This window comes from Fundulus heteroclitus, chromosome 7, assembly GCF_011125445.2.
Source record: "Fundulus heteroclitus isolate FHET01 chromosome 7, MU-UCD_Fhet_4.1, whole genome shotgun sequence".
In the NCBI taxonomy this organism is placed as follows: domain Eukaryota; kingdom Metazoa; phylum Chordata; class Actinopteri; order Cyprinodontiformes; family Fundulidae; genus Fundulus; species Fundulus heteroclitus.
In genome coordinates, this window is record NC_046367.1 from 11,813,659 (window position 1) to 11,817,190 (window position 3,532).

Genomic DNA, 3,532 nt, shown 5'->3' on the forward strand with positions numbered 1-3,532 from the left:
GAAAAACAACCAGTGCATTGGAAGAACATACAAAGTGAAGAGATCATTATTCCACAGGCTGGTGGGATAATGATTCAGCTCCATCAGAGAAAGCAAAACTAATAAGTAATTAATCAAATAACATTTTGAAAGGAATAAATATTTATCTTGATCAAAAATTTTCTTAATGTAGTTACGCCAACACTTATAAAAAATAGTCTAACATGTGAACTAGAATATCCCATCTCTAATTAATATTTGTGTAAAGAAAGAGAACAAAATTATTTATGCAGCAGTTGCTGTAACATGAGGACTGAAAAGGGAAAATATGTTAGAGACTCAAACACTGCTTTTGTTTCAGTGATCAGGACCTTAATACTAATTCATTTTTTTCTGACTGCAAGAAGAACATTATTAAAGTTAATAAATAAATATGTAGTAAAACTTTAGAATTTAAATACTTGAAAAAACAAACAGTTTTTTTAAATAAACTAAATTATCTGTGATGAGTGCATTACTTTACATGAGCAAAAATCGTCTTAAGGTGTTTGGAGATTTCTTTCATTTTTAAGCCATAGATAATTGGATTAAAGAGAGGATGGTATAATAATACTTGTAATGTGAATAATAAGCGGGCTGTTTTTGACATATCTGATTCCAGTCTTACCACGACCACATCATAAGCGCAGAACAATGAAAAGTTTATTAAAACTATCAGGTGAGGTAAACACGTCTGTGCAGCTTTTCTCCTGACATTCTTACTACTCTGATAAGACATAATAAGGATCCTTGTGTAGGTAAACACCACGTAAAGAAAAGGGAAAAATGCAACACTGAGCAAAATGATCACACCCAACAAGGACAGTGTACGTGAGATTTCACAAAGAAGTTTATGAATTGAATTGTTACAAAAAATTCCTTTCAGCTTAAAGTTACAAAGTCGGTGATTGGCTGTCAGCATAGCGGAACCAGCAACCAGACAAGCGGGCAAAAGCCAGGCCAAAAATAACAGAACACAGATGGTAGTTTTCCTCATCACATTTGGATATTGCAGAGGCTTGAATATAGACACATATCTGTCATAGGCCATGGCTGCCAATAATAAGAACTCTGCACCCCCTAAAGTATAAAATAAGAAATATTGAAAGTGACACATTGCATGTGATATGATCTGTCTCTCAGACATAAAGTCAACCAAAAGCTTTGGGTAGATTGCAGTGCTAAAAAGAACAGCATTCACCAACAAAGCTGCAATGAAAATGTACATGGGTTCATGAAGATTTTGGTGAATTACAATAAGGTAAACAATTGTGCAATTGCAGCAAATGATCAAAATATACAGTGTAAAAATTGTTAGAAAGTACAAATATCTATATTTTTCCACCTCTACATACCCACCAAGAGTTATATAGGTTTCATTCAATTTGTCCTCCATCAGATCAGTGAAAAATCCAAGTCAACACAATAAGCAAAATGTCACTAACATATCTTTATCACTAAGTGCTAAGGCTTCTTCAGGACACACCTTAAATATATGTTCTGAATTTTAAGGTATTTTAAAAATACATGACTTTGAGTTGTCATTTGCTATGAAGTCATCCCAACAGTTCAAAAGGGAACTCCTTCTAAGTTCTCAGGATGTTTTTATAAAACTGCATAATTCCACCTGGAGCTCATTAAAGACTTCAAATAAAGGACCTAACTTTTTCACACATTTGAGGCCAACATTATTAGGTGTATTTTAGTTATTGTGATAGTTAAACTATGTTTTGAGACTCTTTTAATAATTGTGTTAAAAGTACAATTTAGTCATAAATATCTTATTAATGGGCAGTTTGCATATCTTTATATACAGTTTATATAGTAAAAAAAATAGTTCTGAATTTTTTTCTGAATCATTTTTGTTGAGTTTGCATAATATAAGTTAAAGATCTATGTCAATGAAGTCCAAGATGCTGTCCCAGATACTTATGTTAGTGATTTGGAGATTTAGAGATTAAGATGCCTGTGGCTCTGGTCTCTTAAGGTCTCCTTGGGCAAGACACTGGACACAAAATTTCATACAGTTTATGAATGTTTGACTAGTTGTTAAAGGGGAGTTTTCCTTTCCACTGTTGCTTCATGCTTGCTCAGTATGAGGGATTGCTGCAAAGCCATGGACAATGCAGATGACCCTGTGGCTCTACGCTTCTCCGGGAGGAGTGAATGCTGCTTTTTAAGACTTGATGCAATCTACTGTGTTTCCTTAGATAGGAAATCTTTTTGACCAATCTGTATAATCTGATCCAATATATATAATCTGATTGAATTTGACTTTGGAAAGTGCCTTGAGATGACTGAATCTCAAGATGACTGAATTCATTGAATTGACTAGAGGTGAGTGTCAATGGGATAATGTAACAAGTGGTATAAATATATTTTGATAAAAGCAAAGTCCATTTACCACTCACTTGTCAGTATCTAGTCTCAGATCAAGACTCGCATATTGTAAAGCTAAACTTCACAGTTCTTAAAGAAACAATGTAAAATTGCTGTCCGTAACTGAGTCTAGGCCCTTTTCCCTTACTTGTGAAAAACCCCATGCTTTTGAAAAGCACGGGACTTTCAAAAGCCCATTGCACATTTAGATATGAGGTTACATGTGGAATTTCATATTCCCGAGGCTTTAGTTTCACAGGAAAAGGGTCCTGGTCTGAGGGTAGGGCGTTACAACAAGCCTTGGCGCTTTGTTTGATGGGTGGACTTGTGTGCAGCATGGCAAAACAGTCAGTTGCTTGGAGGAGTAAAGAGATGTGTTTCCAAATCTATTGATTTTGATGATGCTTTTAGGTGAGAAAGTAAACTTTCACACATCATCTGTGCTGTCAGTTCATCAAGGTTATGAGTTGATTTTGAGTTTCCTTGCGTCGGGAGCCACAGACCTCCTCTGACAGGTTGGTTTCGCCCTGGAGCTATAGTGTGAATACCCTCATTGTTGTACCATTTAGTCGTTCAGACAGTCTGTGATTTCATGCAGACTGTATCTATTTGTGACTGCTGAAAAGTAGATATTAAGCATTTACAAAGTTTGAGGGGAATATATGCATGTACCTGATATCAATGTGTGAAAACGTGAAAATCTTATGCGGATGTTTTCGGCATTTTAAAGTAATTAATTATAACAGCAAACACGCCTAAATCAAGCCTGTTTGTTGTTGCAATGACCTGGATAACTAATTATAAACTTTTCTGCGACAGTTGTGACTGATAATTTAATGTACTGTTGATCAAATTGAACCCTTTCATTTTCCCTGTACATAGAAAACACATTTCTGTAAGACTGACTTTTTATGTAAACCTAAGTTGGTGAACTGTAAAATCTTTACTATTTATAAACCCCAAACCATGCTTGAAGAAAAGTAAAATAAAAGACAGTTCAGATTGCTCTACGCAGACAGGCATGCTGTATTTAATAATGTAAAATAGATCCATGGATCTGGCTAGGCTTTCCTCTCATTTTACACACACTGAAAGCTGTGCGAATGTTTGGGACAAGCTTGCTCTCTGCTTTCCT

At 35.2% G+C, this 3,532-nt stretch overlaps 1 protein-coding gene across 1 annotated transcript; it reads right to left on the reverse strand.

The window, feature by feature from the left end:
- Positions 1 to 493: 493 nt before the first annotated feature.
- Positions 494 to 1,453, reverse strand: LOC118563606 (olfactory receptor 11A1-like). Its single transcript, XM_036138689.1, has one exon. The coding sequence runs from the start codon at positions 1,412 to 1,414 to the stop codon at positions 494 to 496; it is 921 nt and encodes a 306-aa protein (XP_035994582.1). The 5' UTR covers positions 1,415 to 1,453.
- Positions 1,454 to 3,532: the final 2,079 nt, after the last annotated feature.